The sequence below is a fragment of the Scyliorhinus canicula genome, chromosome 8, assembly GCF_902713615.1.
Source record: "Scyliorhinus canicula chromosome 8, sScyCan1.1, whole genome shotgun sequence".
Classification (NCBI taxonomy): Eukaryota; Metazoa; Chordata; class Chondrichthyes; order Carcharhiniformes; family Scyliorhinidae; genus Scyliorhinus; species Scyliorhinus canicula.
In genome coordinates this window covers 158,979,022-158,996,645 of record NC_052153.1, presented here as the reverse complement: position 1 = coordinate 158,996,645, position 17,624 = coordinate 158,979,022, and the positions used below count along the sequence as shown (strand labels likewise).

At 46.1% G+C, this 17,624-nt stretch overlaps 1 protein-coding gene across 3 annotated transcripts in view; it reads left to right on the top strand.

Moving 5' to 3' along the window:
- The window catches only part of ap3b1a (adaptor related protein complex 3 subunit beta 1a), a 358,394-nt gene that overhangs the window by 116,042 nt on the left and 224,728 nt on the right, over positions 1-17,624 (top strand). For all 3 annotated transcript variants that reach the window (XR_005461652.1, XM_038805547.1, XM_038805548.1), the window contains exon 7: positions 7,724-7,906. Coding sequence is in view for 2 of the 3 variants with exons in the window: in XM_038805547.1 (XP_038661475.1) it covers positions 7,724-7,906 (183 nt within the window). In the remaining variant the exon portion in view is untranslated. The remainder of the gene's footprint in view (positions 1-7,723; positions 7,907-17,624) is intronic.

Here is a 17,624-nt window from a genome sequence, read left to right as displayed (position 1 = left end):
ATCCTGGTAGATCCGTACTAACCCATTCTCCCAGTTGCTGCTCTTCATCATCTTGGCCCAGCGCAGCACACACTCCCGATCACTGAACCGGTGGAACCTCACCAGGACCGCACGCGGGGGTTCATTCTCCTTAGGCCTCCTGGCCAGTACTCTGTGTGCTCCCTCCAGCTCCAAGGGCACTAGCGAATTCAGCATCGCAGCCACGTAGGTTGTCGGGTCCAACCCCTCCAGCCCCTCCGCAAGATCCCAAGATCTGCAGATTTTTCCGCTTCATGCGGTGATCAAGCTCCTCGAAGCGGTCCTGCCACTTCTTGTGGAGCGCCTCGTGTCCCTCCACCTTACTCACGAGGATCCTGTCCTCCTCCTCTCGTTCAGTGGCCTGCGTCTGCAACTCCTTGATGGCAGCACCCTGGGTCGTCTGAATCTCCGACAGCCTTCTGTTCATTTACTGCAGAGAGCTCAGTACCTCAGCCTTGAAATCTGCAAAACAGCACAGGAGAGCAGCTTGTTGCTCCAGGGCCCACTGCTTCCATTCCTCTGGAGCTCCGCCGGCCGCCATCTTGGATTCCTTCCCCCGTTTTTTCTGGGGAGCTGCTGCCGTTTTTTCCCCCCTTCCACTCCGAGTTCGAGTCATGAACTGCGGGGAAAGTCGATTAGCACACCTTCTCCCACCGGGAGACGTCGAAAAATTTCTGTTTTGGGCTCTAAAAGGAGCCGAAAAGTCCGTTTGAAACGGGAGCTCCCAAATGTGCGGCTTCCTACGGCATCGCCGCCACCGGAAGTCCAAGATGTTTCAATGTTAAGGTGTTTCAACGAGGCTTTATAAAGCAAAGTATGACAATATTGGGGAAGGTTATTGAAACCTTGGTCAAAAGGTCAGTTTTAAAGGAGCCTCTTAAACAATACCTCCTATTTTTATGCCATATTGTTTCCTCTTTTTCTTCGGATTGCTTCTGCCAGTTGAGCAAGCCAATAGACGAATAATTTTCTAATACTGCCTTGTTCTGTTTCTGATTAAGGGCAGGCAAACTTTATATTGCTTGTCAATTGATCGTGAAGAAAATTCATACCTGTGTCAGCTTGGCCTGCCTTCCTTGTGCAGGGCTAAAGCAGGAGGTTTGCTGACCTTTTAATTTTTTTTTAGTAAACATTTTATTGAGGTATTTTTTTGGTATTATAACAACACCTTAAACAATGTACATGAAACTATAAACATAGTGCAAAAGCCGTCTCCCTCCCTTACAGATCGCACCATTATTAACCCCCCCTTCCGCTGACGATTAATTTTCCGCGAAGAAGTCGACGAATGGTTGCCACCTACAGTGACCCACTCAAGGCAAACTTGATTTTCACCAAACTGAGAAAGCTAGCCATGTCCGATAGCCAGGTCTCCGACTTCGGGGGCTTTGAGTCCCTCCGTGCTAATAGTATCCATCTCCGGGCTACCAGGGAAGCAAAGGCAAGAACGTCTGCCTCTTTATCCTCCTGGATTCCCGGGTCTTCCGACACCCCGAAAATCGGCACCTCTGGACTCAGCGCCACCCTTGTTTTTAACACCGTGGACATGATATCTGCAAACCCCTGCCAAAATCCCCTAAGCTTCGGACATGCCCAGAACATGTGGACATGGTTCGCTGGTCCTCCCGCACATTCTGCACACCTGTCTTTCACCTCAAAGAATCTGCTCATCCGGGCCACTGTCATGTGAGCCAGGTGAACGACCTTAAATTGTATCAGGCTGAGCCTGGCACATGTTGCAGACACATTGACTCTATTCAACGGGTCCGCTCATAGACCATCTTCTAACTCCCCTCCCAGCTCCACCTCCCACTTGCACTTCAGCTCCTCGGCCTGCGTCTCCTCTGACCCCATAAATTCCTTGTAAATGTCCGAGACGCTCCCTTCTCCTACCCACCCTCTGGAAATGACCCTGTCCTGAATCCCCCTTAGCGGTAGGAGCGGGAAGGTTGACACCTGTTTACGAAGGAAGTCCCGCACCTGCAGATACCTGAATTTGTTGCCCCCACAGCTCCGGATTATTTTCCCGCTTCAGAATCAACAAATTCGTGGCCTGTGACATCGTCAGGGGCAGCACCCCTCTTTCCGTTGCCTCATTGAACATTCTCATTAACATCGGCCCCAATATCCCAGAGAACGTTTTATAAAACTCCACTGGGTACCCGTCCAGCGTTGGGGCTTTACCCGACTACATGGCCTTCCACTATCACTTCCAACCCGATCGTGGCCCCCAGCCCTTCTACCAGCTCCCCATCCACCTTTAGGAAATTCAGCCCCCCCCCCAAAGAAGTGGCTCATCCCCTCTGGCCCCATAGGGGGTTCTGACCTATGCAACCTACTGCAGAAATCCCTAAATGCCTTATTCACCCCTGCTGAATCTCCAGCCAGGTTCCCATCTCTGTCATTTATCATAGAATTTACAGTGCAGAAGGAGGCCATTCGGCCCATCGAGTCTGCACCGGCTCTTGGAAAGAGCACCCTACCCAAGGTCAACACCTCCACCCTATTCCCATAACCCCACCCAACACTAAGGGCAATTTTGGACACTAAGGGCAATTTATCATGGCCAATCCACCTAACCTGCACATCTTTGGACTGTGGGAGGAAAACGGAGCACCCGGAGGAAACCCACGCCGACACGGGGAGGATGTGCAGACTCCGCACAGACAGTGACCCAAGCCGGAATCGAACCTGGGACCCTGGAGCTGTGAGGCAATTATGCTATCCACAATACTACCGTGCTGCCCATTTATTTTCCCTATCTCCCTGGCCACCTCCCTCTTTCTAAGCTGCTGTGCAAACATTCTACCGGCCTTCTCGCCATACTCATAAATCGCCCCCCTCGCCTTTCTCAGCTGCTCCACCGCCCTCCCTGTGGTTAACAAGCCGAACTCTGCCTGTAGCCTCCGCCGTTCCCTTAAAAGCCCTGCGTCTGGGGTCTCTGCATACCTCCTATCGATCTGTGGTATCTCCTTAACCAGTTGGTCCATCTCTGCCCTGTCCACCTTTTCCCTGTGGGCCCGTATCGAGATCAGCTCCCCTCTGACCACCGCCTTCAGTGCTTCCCAGACCATCGCTGCTGAAATTTCCCCTGTGTTGTTGACCTGCAGGTAGCTCTGAATACATTTCCTCAGCCTCTGGCATACCCCTTCATCCGCCAAAAGTCCCACATCTAACCTCCAGTGCGGGCGCTGGTTACTGTCCTTTCTAACCTGCAGGTCTACCCAGTGTGGAGCATGGTCTGAGATTGTGATTGCCGAGTACCCCGTGTCCATCACCCCTGCCAGTAAGGTCCTGCTCAAAATAAAGAAATCAATCCGGCAGGGTCAATAACTGTGTTGAAGTCCCCTCCCATGACCAACCTGTGCGAGTCCAGGTCCGGTATCTTCCCCAGCATCCTCTTTATCCTCTTTATAAACTCCAAATCGTTCCAATTTGGCACATACACATTTATTAATACCATCTGCACCCCCTCCAGTTTCCCACTGACCATAATGTACCGACCTCCCACATCCAAAACTATTCTACCCGCCTCAAATACCACCCGCTTATTGATCAGGATCGCGACCCCTCTAGTCTTTGAATCCAGTCCCGAGTGAAAGACCTGACTGATCCAGCCTTTCCTCAATCTAACCTGGTCAGTTACTCTAAGGTGCCTCTCCTGCAACATTACCACGTCCGCCTTCAGTCCCCTCCGATGCGCAAACACACGTGCCCTTTTGACCGGCCCATTTACCCTCGGAACATTCCAGGTGATCAGCCTAGTTGGGGGGGCTCATTTCATAGAATGTACAGCGCAGAAGGAGGCCATTCGGCCCATCGAGTCTGCACCGGCTCTTGGAAAGAGTACCCTAGCTCCACCCTATTCCCATAACCCAGTAACCCCACCTAACACTTAGGGCAATTTGGACCCTAAAGGCAATTTATCATGGCCAATCCACCTAACCTGCACATCTTTGGACTGTGGGAGGAAACCGGAGCACCCGGAGGAAACCCACGCAGACACTGGGAGAACGTGCAGACTCCACACAGACAGTGACCCAAGCCGGGAATCGAACCTGGGACCCTGGAGCTGCGAAGCATTTGTGCTAACCACTATGCTACCGTGCTGCCCAAATTGTCCCCGCCCTTTGCCGATCAGCCTCCTTTTTTGGGCCCGCCTCCAGCCCATGCTCTGCGCCTCCACCGGCCCGCCCCCAGGCAGCCTCCGCCCCCAACCTCCTCTCTGACCCTTGGCCCAAGTCCCTCCCTTGTCAGCAGAACATTTCCCCCCTCCCCATAACAACACTCTGTAACCCAACCCCGTTGATAAACCGAACATATGCACACCCCACTGCGCTTCCTTGAGCTAGTCCGCCCAGCTAGCTTGGTGGCCCCCATCCCTGCCGCAGGATAGTCTCTCACCTATTGTTCCCTCCCCACTCTGTCCCCTCCCCTCATACAAACAAACTCCAACATCAAACAATCCCCACACAATTGCCCGACAGAAAGACACCAAAATCTAAACAAGCCCACCTCCATCCCCCAACAGTGCAAATGAAAACCTTAACTCGCGCAGCTCTGCCACTGGTCCCAAACAAATACAGAAGGCATTACAAACAGCTTCCACAAAATGAAAAACAAGAAACTTTTTTTTAAAGAAAAGAGAAACTAAAAGAACAAAAAATATAAACGCTGCAGCAAAGTTCAAAAGTTCTCAGTCCACCACCAGTCCTTTCCGTTTCACGAAGTCCAGCGCGTCCTCAGGCGACTTGAAATAAAAGTGCTGTTCCTCATACGTGACCCAGAGATGGGCCGGATACAACAATCCGAACATCACCTTTTTCTTAAAAAGGATCGACCTAATCTGGTTGAAGCCTGCCCTTCTCCTGGCCACCTCCACACTCAGGTTTTGGTAGACCCACAAGATACTATTGTCCCACTTACAGCTCCGTGTCTGCTTGGCCCACTGTAGAATGCGCTCCTTGTCCAAGTAGTTGTGGAATCTCACCACCATTGCCCTTGGGGTGTCTCCCGTTTCCGGCTTCCTCGTGAGTGCTCTGTGAGCCCTGTCAACCTCCAAGTGTCGGGAGAATGCCCCATCCTCCCAGCAGCTTCTCAAACATATCTGCGATGTATGCCCCAGCGTCCGCTCCTTCGGACCCCTCCGGGAGCCCAACGATCCTCAAGTTCGGCCAGCAGGACCTATTCTCTAGGCCCTCCACCTTCTCCAGGAGCTTCTTCTGGTGGTCTCTCAGCATCCCCACCTCCAACTCCACCGCAATTTGATGTTACTCCCGCTCAGCCAGCGCCTTCTCCACCTTCTGGATCACCAGATCTTGGGCGTACAGTCTATGCTCCAGCCACTCAATTGACTAATTTATCGGGTCCAAGCAGTCCCGTTTCTGTTTAGCAAAGCCTTCCTGAATAACTTGCATCAGCTGCTCCGTTGACCGCTGGGTTGACAAGCCAGCGGTCCGAACCTCCGCCATGCTGTCTCCCGCTGCAGCTTCAGCTCAAGCCTTCTCTGTATTTCTAGTTCTGCCCTTATGAGCACTTCTCGTCCTTCTCTCCATGCACCGATGTGGGAATTCATTACACAATTGCCTCTGTCTTCAGTTTTACAGTTCAAGTCTGGTAGAAAATTGGGGGATAAGGTCCAAAAGTGCGACCCGAGCGGGAGCCACCAAATGTGCGGCTTACTCCTTCATAGCCGCCACCGGAAGTGACCTTTTAATTTTTATTCACTTACGGGATGAGGGCATTGCTGGTTAGACCAGCATTTATTACCCATCCTTAGTTGCCCTTCAGAAGGTGGTCTTGGTGAGTTACCTTCTTGAACAGTGTGTACTGACAGGTGTTTAATGGCAATGGACGAATAAGAGTAACAAATGATAAATGCTCAGGTATAATTATAAACAAATATTAATTAATGCAGGAAGATAAATTCAAGATCAGAGGAGTCTGACATAGCCTGGGACAGAGGATATCTCATTATTCTGTTCTAACCCTCACTATGAGCAGGAAGAACTTCAATATTGAAAGCTGGAAAACATTTGTTGATATGTTTCCTTTCTCGGTTTCTTCATGAAGTTATGTTCTTATGAACTAAAGTTTAGATCCGCCAACCATCACTTTGTATATGATGCTGTTACTCTTGCCATTACAGAAGTGAGAGTATATGGAATGCAATTTCACAAACCAGTCATGATTGGTGAAATCTATTGCAGATGTTACTTTACGTACTTATGCTGAGGTAGATTTTTTACAAATGATTGCATCTTTGGAAGGTAGTATAAAATGGATGGTTAAATGAGGATAGTTTGAATCATCTCATGTATTCTTCAGTGAATATGTCGAAGAAAAACAAACCTGCAGTTTCCGCTATGATTTGTAGATTTTAACTGTCTGAAGCTTCACCAGTCATGGGAAAGGTGACTGCTTTAGCACAAACAGAAAGCTGGCCAACAATTGAGAAAGGCAGCCCACTTTTTATTCACAGAATGATTCCAGGGATAAGGAAGGAGAAGTTGAGACCGTTCTCTTTGGCGAAGGTTGAGAGGAGAGGAGATTTGCTAGAGATATTCGAAGCCATGAGGGGTCTGGACAGTATGGAAGGGGATAAACTATTCCTATTGGTGGAAACATAGAGAAATGGAGACCAGTGATTTTAAACTAATTGGCAAAGGAATAAATGGTGACACGAGGAAAAGGCTTTTTATGGAGCAAGTGGTTTGTTAAGGTATGGAATGCACTGGCAGGGGCAGTCGGAGGCAGGGACACTTACATTCAAAATGAAACTGGATGATTATCTAAAAAGGCAAAGTTTACAAGGTTATGAAGATAAGGAAAGGGATTGGCACTTGGTGAATTTTTCGGTCAGAGAACCAGCACTATTGACGGGACAAATGGCATCCTTTTACGCTGTATCTATTCTATGACTCTTATGTTTAATGTGCACCACTACCACAACAGGCTGTCTGAATGAAATTTTAGCCATTCTTGCCCAGAAATAAAGCTCAGAACTTTGAACATGGAAGAGGCCATTCAGCCCACTCTAGCTGTGCAGATGCTTGCTCCACATCAAACCTTCGTAATTCAGTTTCTTTGCACATTTTGATGTCTTAGCTTTTGCCTTATTTAATTCTCTTGGATACTGCAGTTGAATTGGTTTGGAGAGCCACTTGAGGTACTGCAATGCATTTTCTAATAACCCTTTTTCGGTGGGGGCGGGGTGGACTTCATTCTGACTTGTTTTTATGCCTCTTGTAATGACCTGAAATTTATGTACTTCCATATAGACAGCATCCACTGCATTCCCTTTATCGACCCTCTGTTACTTCATCAAAGAATGCAATTAGATCAGTTGAGCATGATCTGCCTTTCAGAAATCCATGCTGGCTAGCCTTAATAATCGCTTCATGTCATAGGCTCTTTATGTGTTGGTATTAATGCTTTTCCAAAATAAGATTGGTGTTTGAAGTTGCTGGTTATGTTTTAAAGAAGATTTTTAAAGTAATTAAGATAATTTTGCAAAAATAATTTATGTACTTTATTGACTTTGTGTAATAAGTTGTCCTGTTCGTGGAATTAGCCAAAGACTGGAGCAAAGGTCTGCGAACGTTTTTGCACTGACAGTAATAATGTTGCTCCGGCGAATAATCAACTTCTACAAGTTGATTTGAGTTTCACTTTACTCATGGTGTTTTGTGTTGTCCGTTTACAGCTGGTAGCTGGAAGTGTTGTAATGTCATTTGAAGAGGTCTGCCCTGAGCGAATTGACTTGATTCACAAGAATTACCGCAAGCTGTGTAACCTGTTGGTAGACGTGGAGGAGTGGGGACAGGTCGTTATAATCAACATGCTCACTCGCTATGCACGAACACAGTTTCTAAGTCCGTGGAAAGAGGTGAGTATTGTGCTTGGAAAGAGTTCTATCCTTTACATTGCCTCACCTGCTTAAGTGTTTACAAAACAAATCAATTGTCTATGCTTGGAGATGCTACTGAAAAACAAAGGCAAGCCTTTAAGTGGAAATTTAAATAAAAAGACTTGAAATTATATGGCAATTTGTTATGAACATTAATACAAGGATTAAATTGAGCTCCAGACATTGGTTTCTAATGATATGGCAAACTTGGCAAATAAGTCATTTTATTATAAATACCATGTTCAATGTGAATTATTCTTGTATTACATTTGATGGTCCTATCATCTGCTCTTGTATAATAAAAGGTTTCTAAAATATCTTTGAATTTTTCAGAGGAAACTCAAGTATCTAACTTCAGTATCGGCTATGTGTTAACCAGAAATGTTTCTCTTGATTAAAGGCATAGCATAGCAGTCTGAAATTGTCTGAACAAAATAGTATTACTGAAGAAAATTCCAAATAGACACTGCTTGTAGGTTCCACTTTCACACCCACCTTTTGCTCACCAAATCCTTGTCATCTTGGACTTTTTTGTTTTGAGTTTACTCTTTCTATTTACTTAAATATTTTCTATTCATTTAAATGTATCCCGTCACAGAGATCTCTAGCTGATCAAAATGTTCTTGTCTCTCTCCCTAAGTTTGGATCATGGTCTTGCTGCTCTCTCTACGTCTGCACTGTCTGGATGATATTGTGTTAACTGGAACTGTAAGCAGTGTTTCAGGTGTAGCTTGACCAGGGTACAGTTTTAAAATGACACCTGAGAAATTGAAATCGACCTGTAATAACTTGTATTCCTGTAGCCCCTTTAATGTAGAGAAGCATCCCAAGGTGTTTTACACGAGTATTCTGAAACAAAGTAAGATACTGAGCCACGTAAGGTGATATTGGGTCAAATGAACCAGAGCTTAGTCAAAGAAGTCTGTTTTAAGGAGTGCCTTAAATGAGGACAGCGAGGTGGGGGCAGGTGTACGGAGGCAAATCCAGAGCTTGGGGTCGAGGTACCTGAAGGCACGACTTTCACTCGGCAATTACAATTGGGAATGCACAAGAGGCCAGATTTGGATGAGTGCAGGTTCCTTAGACAATACAGCTGTTATATTTATTACTACCTCATGCTATTTAGAAATTATGAATTAGATTGCTGTCTTGGCTAAACACGTGGCTAAGGGATTGGTGTGGGAAAGAGGGATTCCACTTCATGGGACATTGGCATCAGTTTTGGAACCGGGGGGATCTGTACCGTTGGGACGGTCTCCACCTGAACCGATCTGGAACCAGTGTTATAGCGAAGAGGATAAATAGGGTGGTCAGTAGGACTTTAAACTTCTGAGTTGGGGGGAAGGGAAAGTGAAAGCGACAGGGAGCATGGAGTTAAATGGCAAGATAAGCAGGAGGATAACATGTAGGCAGGTGGATTTAAGCTTGAGGCAGACTAGGAATTCAACAAAAAGGAAGGATAACTTTAGACATCTTAGGACTTCCAATATCTGTAATGATAAGAAAGTTAGCATTAAGGCACTTTACCTGAATGCACGTAGCATTTGTAACAAAGTAGACGAACTAATGGCACAGATCATCGTGAATGATTATGATGTGGTGGGCATCACAGAGACATGGCTGCAGGGGGTTCAGGACTGGCAGTTAAACATCCAAGGATATACAACCTATCGAAAAGACAGGGAGGTGGGCCGAGGGGGTGGGGTTGCCTTGTTAGTTAAGAACAAAATTAAATCTATGGCACTAAACGACATAGGGTCGGATGATGTGGAGTCTGTGTGGGTAGAATTGAGGAACCACAAAGGCAAAAAAACCATAATGGGAGTTATGTACAGACCTCCTAACAGTGGTCAGGACCAGGGGCGCAACATGTACCGGGAAATAGAAAAGGCATGTCAGAAAGGCAAGGTCACGGTGATCATGGAGGACTTCAATATGCAGGTGGATTGGGTAAATAACGTAGCCAGTGGATCCAAAGGAAAGGAATTCATGGAATGTTTACAAGATGGCTTTTTGGAACAGCTTGTCATGGAGCCCACAAGGGAGCAGGCTATTCTGGACCTAGTGCTATGTAATGAACCAGACTTTATAAAAGATTTTAAAGTAAGGGAACACTTAGGAAGCAGCGATCATAATATGGTTGAGTTCAGTCTGCAGTTTGAAAGAGAGAAGGCAAAATCGGATGTAATGGTGTTACAGTTAAATAAAGGTAATTACGAGGGCATGAGAGAGGAACTGACGAAAATCGACTGGAAGCAGACCCTAGTGGGGAAGACAGCAGAGCAAAAATGGCAGGAGTTTGTATGCATAATTGAGGACACTGTACAGAGGTTCATCCCCAAGAAAAGAAAGATTATCCGGGGAGGGATTAGACAGCCATGGCTGACAAAGGAGGTCAGGAAATGTATCAAAGAAAAAGAGAGATCCTATAAAGTGGCCGAAAGCACTGGGAAATCAGAAGATTGGGAAGGCTACAAAAACAAACAGAGGTTAACAAAGAGACAAATAAGGAAGGAGAGGATCAAATATGAAGGCAGGCTAGCCAGTAATATAAGAAATGATAGTAAAAGTTTCTTTCAATACATAAGAAACAAACGACAGGCCAAAGTAGACATTGGGCCAATTCAAACTGATTCCGGAAGGCTAGTGATGGGAGACGAGGAAATGGCTGGAGAACTTAATAAGTACTTTGCGTCTGTCTTCACAGTGGAAGACATGAGTAATATCCCAAAAATTATAGAGGGTCAGGGGGCTGAGTTGATTATGGTTGCCATTACAAAAGAGATGGTGCTAAAAAAGCTAAAAGGTCTTAAAATTGACAAATCTCCTGGCCCCGATGGGCTACACCCTAGAGTTCTGAGGGAGGTGGCTGAAGAAATAGCGGAAGCGTTGGATGAGATCTTTCAAAAATCACTGGAGTCCCCCTTGTTCAAGAAAGGATCAAGACAAAAGATGGAAAATTATAGGCCAATTAGCCTAACCTCGGTTGTTGGTAAAATTCTAGAATCGATCGTTAAGGATGAGATTTCTAAATTCTTGGAAGAGCAGGGTCGGATTAGAACAAGTCAACATGGATTTAGTAAGGGGAGGTCGTGCCTGACGAACCTGTTAGAATTCTTTGAGGAGGTGACAAGTAGGTTAGACCAGGGAAACCCAGTGGATGTGGTCTATCTGGATTTCCAAAAGGCCTTTGATAAGGTGCCACACAGGAGGCTGCTGAGTAAGGTGAGGGCCCATGATGTTCGAGGTGAGCTACTGGCATGGGTTGAGGATTGGCTGTCTGACAGAAGGCAGAGAGTTGGGATAAAAGGTTCTTTTTCGGAATGGCAGCCGGTGACCAGCGGTTGAATCTGTGATTAAGAAAGCGAATGCAATGTTGTCATTTATCTCAAGAGGGTTGGAATATAAAAGCAGCGATGTGCTACTGAGCCTTTATAAGGCTCTGGTTAGGCTCCATTTGGAGTACTGTGTCCAGTTTTGGGCCCCACATCTCAGGAAGGACATACTGGCACTGGAGCGTGTCCAGCGGAGATTCACACGGATGATCCCTGGAATGGCGGGTCTAACATATGATGAACGGCTGAGGATCCTGGGATTGTATTCATTGGAGTTTAGAAGGTTAATGGGAGATCTAATAGAAACTTACAAGATAATACATGGCTTAGAAAGGGTGGATGGAAAGAAACTGTTTCCGTTAGGCGAGGAGACGAGGACCCGTGGGCACAGCCTTAGAATTAGAGGGGGTAAATTCAGAACAGAAATGCAGAGACATTTCTTCAGCCAGAGAGTGGTGGGCCTGTGGAATTCATTGCCGCGGAGTGCAGTGGAGGCCGGGACGCTAAATGGCTTCAAGGCAGAGATAGATAAATTCTTGATGTCGCGAGGAATTAAGGGCTACGGGGAGAATGCTGGTAGGTGGAGTTGAAATGCCCATCAGCCATGATTGAATGGCGGAGTGGACTCGATGGGCCGAATGGCCTTACTTCCACTCCTATGTCTTATGGTCTTGGCTGCCAGATTTTACGTTGGTGGAGCAATCACCCACCATTTATAAAAGCAACCAGATTTTTATTCCATTGATATTTGGACAATTTCTGCATTGGGTAGTTGAGATGCCCCACCAGATTATTGTCCAGGTGACCCAAGGAGTGGCAAGTTAATCTTTAGGTTGCTAAACGTCCTCCTTAGCAGTTCCTATTGCAACACCAAATAATATTCATATTGTGCCTTTAATGTTAGAAAAATATTCAATGGCATTTAGCAGATTGTTAAGGGGGAAAAATGGTCTCTCTGCCCACGATTGGGTGACTGGAGCTTGGTCAGAGATGGATTCTAAGGAAAGTCTGGATTTGCACCACACGAGTACCAGGCAGTGACCATCTCAGACAAGAGAGAATCTAACTGTTGTAGTGCAAGAGAATACGACAAGACCGAGTTAAATCACAATGGTGATTTATTAACAGCGGAGGGACTTTGTATTACAGAACAACACAACTCCAACACAGGTCTAATTCCATTGACTCCAAGGCTTACACTGATGATTTCCCCCTAGTCGGAACTTTGTCCGAGCTCCTGATATGCCCAGGCTTCCAGCGCACTGTCCCCATAAGTTCCAGGTGGGTGTGCACTGTGCAACTCCTGGAGAAGTGGCTGTCGCCGGGGGGTGGCACTATCACTTTTACCCCACAAAAGAACACTGTCTGCACAGCTAATTTCATCCCAGCACTGCAAGTAGGACATGACTTGCTCTGACTAATCAAAATGGCAGCCAGTTAGAACCCTTTTACATTCGACAAGCCCAGGTCCCTGCCTGTCCATGTGTTGATGTGGGCGGTGAAATGGGAAGAATGTTGTGAAAATTCCGAACAATCTCCTGTGGAATAGAAGGCACAGGTACCATCTGTGGAAGTGGAAACTGGCTTAAAGCATCGGTATTTGAGATCTGTGTACCTGGTCTGTGTTGAAAAGTGTAACAATACGCAGCCAACAGTAATGCTCATCTTTGTATTCTGGCCAATGAGATTGGTGGAACCAGAGAAGCCCAAATAGCGGCTAATGGTCCGAGATGATGGTGAAGTGGCGGCCATAAACATATTGGTGATATTACTTGACTGTATATGTGACTGCCAAAGTATCCGTATCTATCTGTGAGTACTTCCTTTCGGCATCCGGCAATGTTCTGGAAGCAAAGGCAACAGGCCACTCCACGCCATCTTGCATCTTATGGAGAAGTACTTCCCCCAGTGCCATAAAGCGATACATCTCGTGTGGCTATTATGGATTAAAATTGTCTGGATTAAAATGGACAAGTAAGGTTGATGATTGTAGAGCCTGCTTCACTGGGTCAAGAAATTTTCTCTGGGAATCTTCGTACTTCCATCACTGATATTTCTTCAATAGTTGGTGCAGGGGTGCAAAAATTATAGATAAGTTGGGTAAAAAAGAGCCATAGTTAGTTGACCATCCCTAAAAAGGACTTCAACTGAGTCAAGTTCCTTGGTGTCGGCACCCCGTTTATCATTTTTACCCTGTCCTTGAGTGATTTTTACCCTGTCCTCGAGTGTAAGTGCTTTTCATCGACTATGAAACCCAAATATTTGACCTCAACAACCAAAAATCTCCTGAGGACTTGTTTCAAATTGGCGATATGCTTTTCGCATGATGACCCATTACTCAAGACATTGTCCAGATGCACAAAACGTTAACGTTTGGGATCCCTTGTAAATGACTCTTGAGTGCTGAAATATTGTGCAAGCAGATGAAATACCGAAGGACAACCTCGTGTGTGCCTAATTTCCTCTCTTCTTCCTTCAAATCAACCTGCTGGTACGCATGACTTTGATTCACTTGTGTACTTGAGACCTCCTGGCAATTTTGGGAAGAGGTCCTCTATCCTAGGAATAGGAATCTATCTATTTCAGCAGCCCTGTTCACCATCTTATAATTGCTGCAGTTATTGTGCGGCCTGGCTTAGGGACTATTGGTGTTGTGCGTTCTGAGAACTGTACTGGAGTAATTGCTCCCAGGTCTTCCAGAAGATTCATCTCCACTTCAACTTTTTAGTACAGAGCAGAGGGTACTGGTCAGGCTGTAAATTATTTTGCTGTGGAGTCCGGGTCTGTGTAATTTTAACCTTCACCTCTGATGCACCCAGCTCTCTCTCAAATGCTTCCTGGTACTTACACAGAATTTCCTGGAAAGCCCCACCTGTGCTGCTGAATATCTCCAGCCAATTCAGCTTGATTTTCTTCAGCCAATCCCACCCCATGAGGTTTGGCCTCTGTCCTTTTACTACAATTAAGACTGGTGCTGATATGATATAATGGTCTTGACGTCATGCCCATTATCCTAGAACCCCTACAGTGCAGAAGGATGCCATTCGGCCCATCGAGTCTGCACCGAACTTCTGAAAGGGCACTCTACCTAGGGTCAGGCTCCCACCCAATCACAGTCGTCCCACTTAACCATTTGGACACTAAGGGGGAATTGATCATGGCCAATCCACCTAACTATATCTTTGGACTAGGAGGAAACGGGAGCACCCAGAGGAAACCCATATTTAATGGATGGCCGTTAACAATAAGGGCAATTTAGATGGATATCTTTACCATGTTGAGTTTCACCATGTTGAGTTTATAAACTTTTGGATCTTCCACAAACTTATTCACTACATTTGCTGATGATTTCCTTTACGAATTGGGTGCAGACTGTCTGACTCTGCATTTGGCCTGTATGTGCCCTTTTCTATTACATCTGAAGTGAATATTGTAGCGTGAGGCAGTGTTAAATCAAAACAGTGACTTATTAACAACCAAATAACTCCAAAAATGGTTTATTCTCTCTCTCCCCCCCCCTTCCAAGGCTTAATCTGAAGATTCTCCCCCCACCCCCCCCCCAAAAAAAACCTGGGTCAACAGCCTGGCACAGATAGGCCCAGGTTCATGCACTCTGATCCTTTGAAACTTACAGGATACTGCGAAGCCTAGATAGAGTGGACGTGGAGAGGATGTTTCTACTCGTAGGAAAAACTAGGACCAGGGAGAACAACCTCAGACTGAAGGGACGATCCTTTAAAACAGAGATGAGGAGGAATTTCTTCAGCCAGAGGGTGGTGAATATGGGGAACTCTTTGAGGCAGAAGGCTGTGGAAGCCAAATCACTGAGCGTCTTTAAGACAGCGATAGATTGGTTCTTGATTAATAAGGGGATATGGGGTTATGGGGAGAAGTGTTAGCCATGATTGAATGGCGGAGAGGACTCGATGGGCCGAGTGGCCTATTTCTGCTCCTATTCTATGGTCTTATTATGGTCCCCACAGGTTCCAGGTGGGTCACATGGCCCGCGAAGGATCACGTCATAAAGAGGACACGCTATCACAGTAACCATTGCACCGTAACATTCAACAATATTACATTGTGAATTCCGTGGGGGTTACCATTGACTTGGTACCATCTTGGGGGTTACCATTGCCATGAAACTCAACTAGTGGAACCATATAAATGCTGTGGCTCCAAGAGCAGGTGGTAGGCTAGAAATTCTACAGTGAGTCCTCACTCCCCAAAGCCTGCCTGCCATCTTGCAAGGCACAAGTCAGGAGTGTGATTGAATAGACAAAGCTGCCCGCTTGATTGGTATCTCTTCCACAAACATTCACTCCCACCACCACCGAAGCAGAGTAGTAGCAGTGTGTACCATCCACCGGATGTGCAACAGGAACCCACCAAGGCTCCTTAGGCAGCACCTCCCAAACCTATGACCACTACCATCTAGAATGGCAAGGGCAGTAGATACATTGGAGCACCACTGCCTGGAAATTCCCCCTCCAATCCACTCACCACTCTGACTTGGAAATATATTGCCAGTCCTTCACTGTTGCTGGGTCAAAATTTTGAAACTCCCTACCTAACAACACTGTTGATGTACCTGCACCCTGTAGACTCATAGAATTTACAGTGCAGAAGGAGTCCATTCGGCTGATCGAGTCTGCACTGGCCCTTGGAAAGAGCACTCCACGCAGGCCCACACCTCCACCCTATCCCTGTAACCCTACCCAACCTTTTTAGGACATTAAGGGTAATTTAGCATGGCCAATCCACCTAACCTGCACATCTTTGGACTGTGGGAGGAAACCGGAACACCTGGAGGAAACCCACGCAGGCATGGGGAGAACGTGCAGACTCTGCACAGATAGTGACCCAAGCTGGGAATCGAACCAGGGACCCTGGAGCTGTGAAGCAACTGTGCTTAAATGGGTTTAAGAAGGTAGCTCGAGGGCAATTGGGGATGGACAGTAAATGCTGGCCCAGCTAACGATGTCCATATCCCTTTTATTAATTAAGAAGGAGAGAGAGAGTGGTATAGAAGCAGAGGAGTTTAGGGAGGGAATCAGAGGGTGGACCTAGGTGAGTCACATTCATGTTCAGCAGGTAATTGGGAAGGCAAATGGACTGTTGGCCTTTATTCCAAAGGGAATGGAATATAAAAATATGTAAGTCTTGATAAAACTATACAAGGCACTAGTTAGACCACACCTTAGTTAGACCACACCTGGAATACTGCAAACAGTTTTGGTCCCCTTATCTAAGGAAAGGTATCCTGACATTGGAGGCAGCCCAGAGAGGGTTCACTAGGTTGATCCCGTGTGTGGAAGGGTTTTCTTATGAGGCGAGATTGAGTAGTTGGTGCACTGTACTCATTGGAGTTTGGAAGAATGAGAGATTACCTTACTGAGATTTTTAGGATCCTCAGGGGGCTTGACGGGGTAGATACTGAGTGAATGTTTCCTCTTGTGGGAGAGTCTCGGACCAGAGGGCATATCCAAAGACTGAGGGATTACCCATTTAAGAAAGAGATGAGGAGGAATTTCTTCTCGAGTGTAATGAATCTGTGGAATTTACCGCAGAGAGTTGTAGAGACTGGTTCCATAAGTATGTTCATGGCTGAGATAGACAGATTTTCAATCAATAGAAGTTTATGATGATGAGGTGAAAAGTGGAGTTGAGGATTATATCAGATCAACCATGATCTCATTAAATGGCGGAGCATATTCAATGGGCCATGTGGCCGACTTCTGCTGCTATGTCTTATGGCCTTACTGTGACCAAAAATCACAGCCTTAAATGTGTTAAAACAATTGAGTATCCTTAACCCTCTGGAGTAGAAAATTCCAAATATTCCCAACTACTTTTGAGTGAAGTAATTTCTCCTCGTCTCAGTCCTAAATAATCATCCCCCTTATCCTGAGACTACGCCCCAGTGTTTTGGACTCCCCAACCGGTGGAATCTATTTCTGCATCTGCCCTTTCAATTATTAAGTTCTCCAGTTTTGGACTCTGCCACAAGTGGAAACATTCTTTCCACATTTGACAATTTTTGATCTGCAATGGAATCGAGAGTTATGGGAGCAAGCAGGAAAGGGAAGGCCTCAATCAGACTAATCATGATCTTATTAAATGACAGAATGGCTTACTCCTCCTCTTTATGTTCTTTTCACATCTTTAAACCCCATTTATTCATCATAGGACTCCTTTGCGTTCTCCTTCTGTAAAGGAAAACGTCCCACCATGTTCACTCTTCCCTTTAGCTGTAATCTCTCAGTCCTGATACTATCCATGCAAATGTTTCTTTGCACTTTTACGTGTACCAGTAAAGCTACTGGAGTAACTAATTATTGATGTGCATAGCTAAAAGTTACATT